Source organism: Rhagoletis pomonella, unplaced genomic scaffold (assembly GCF_013731165.1).
Source record: "Rhagoletis pomonella isolate Grant_MI unplaced genomic scaffold, Rhpom_1.0 Rhpom_scaffold_00002, whole genome shotgun sequence".
NCBI lineage: Eukaryota > Metazoa > Arthropoda > Insecta > Diptera > Tephritidae > Rhagoletis > Rhagoletis pomonella.
In genome coordinates, this window is record NW_023458556.1 from 66,003,508 (window position 1) to 66,005,340 (window position 1,833).

Sequence of the window (1,833 nt, forward strand, 5' to 3'; positions counted from 1 at the left end):
ATACCTCCAAAAATGGAGTTTTTAATGAATAAAAATAGTTTCTTAAAGATATTTTTTTTGGAAAAAATCCCCTCAAATGACGGTTTAAGCTTAAAATATTTGCATAAAAATATTTTTAAAAAATTTTAAAAAGTTTTGAACGTAATCGTAATAATGAGATTTTTGATGCTGTTTTTTTAACTTTTTTCAAAGATTGGTATAAGAAAAACTCGAGTAACTGAACCTAAACTCTTCCGATTTACACTTGTGAGGTATCATTGGAAAGGTATTTTCTCACCCTTTATGCTAATAAACTCTTTCAAAGGATGAAAGAGAAAGGTAGGATGAACGAACGTCATTAAAAGTTGAATGTAGATGTGTTGGTATTTGAAAAAAAAAATTGGGACAAGAATGACTTTTTTTTGCAGAAATAAAAATTGTGGTAAAATACCTTTCTACTGAGATCCCATAAGTCTGAATCAGAAAAGTTTTGGCCAGCTATTCAAGTTTTTCGTTAATCAATCTTTGAAAACAATAAAAAAACAGCATCAAAAATCACATTATTGCGATTCCGTTGAAAAGATTTTTAAATATTTTTATGCAGATTTTTGATGCTTAATCTGTTTTGTTATCTGAGAGGACTTTTCTCAAAAAGTGCTTTAAGAAACTAGATACTCATAAAAAAACTCAATTTTTTTAGGTATTTTTAAATCGGTCCAGCTCACGTAAATCTCAATATTTTTCCGAAATATTTTAGTGGACGTCTTAAAATATAATAAATTTTCTAATCCCGGCGGAAAAACCTCAACTTTTTGGTGATGCAGTCTTATGTACATACATACACTTAAGAGTAAGGGGTTTTTTTAATTTTGAATTGTGTCATTACTGTAGAGAACCATCGACATATATGTATGTACTTTTTATATTTCAAACCCATTTATTCACAGTATATTCTTCGTCTTTCGAACAGAGGTTTGGGAAGGCTGCATTTTTGCCCTTTTTGCAACCCGAAGCCGCCGTCGCACAACTTGTATATATCGGGGAGTTTACCATATTTGTTGTTGCATAATTGCATGCAAACAGGAATGCCTTATATGGCTTGCCCGACACAGCGTAAGTGGAGACAGCGCATCCTACTCGAATATTCCGATCCGCTACCATGACAGTAACATGACCAATGACCCTAGAAGTAAAGCTCTATTTTAAATTTTTGATTTTCCAATGACCAAATACGTACTTACGGGCCTTGATAATTACTCGGATATTTATTTATGTAAGCCATTTTGACGTCATTAACTTCATTGTACCACAAATCGATTGATTTTTGCAACAAGTTAGCAACATTCGGTGTACCATAAAAGCTTATCCAAGCCAGATTCTGACCAGAATATTTGAAGGCATTCGTATTGTGACAGGCATCGTGTTTCATTTGGCACTGCTTGACGTTCAAAGCTGCCAAGGAAGCCAACTCGTCGTCCCATTGCATTGTGGCCATGCGGCAAGCCGGTTCTAATGCAGTGTTGCCACCAGCTACCAAATTACGTTTGGTATTATGGGCATTGATGATCAAATTTTTGTTTGCCTGGTTAAGTGTAAACAGGGCTGCACCTTTGCAGGAAGATGCGAAGTTCTGTTAAGTTAAATCGTTTGCGGTTATGTATTTACGTATGTATATTAGACTGCATCACCAAAAAAGGTTGTGGTTTTTCCGCCGGGATTACAAAATTTATTATATTCGAAGACGTGCAACAAAATATTTCGGAAAAATATTAAGATTTCCTTGAGCTGGGCCGATTTGAAAATACCTCTAAAATATGCAGAAGGCAAAGTGATCAAAATAAAATGAACGTCCGA

At 34.3% G+C, this 1,833-nt stretch overlaps 1 protein-coding gene across 1 annotated transcript in view; it reads right to left on the reverse strand.

The window, feature by feature from the left end:
• Nucleotides 1–730: 730 nt before the first annotated feature.
• Nucleotides 731–1,833, reverse strand: part of LOC118733989 (antigen 5 like allergen Cul n 1-like) — a 2,210-nt gene continuing 1,107 nt past the window's right edge. The window contains exons 2-3 of the mRNA XM_036463655.1: nt 1,221–1,609; nt 731–1,162 (exon numbers count right to left, since the gene is read on the reverse strand). Of these exons, the coding sequence (XP_036319548.1) occupies nt 907–1,162; nt 1,221–1,609 (645 nt within the window). The 3' untranslated portion in view covers nt 731–906. The remainder of the gene's footprint in view (nt 1,163–1,220; nt 1,610–1,833) is intronic.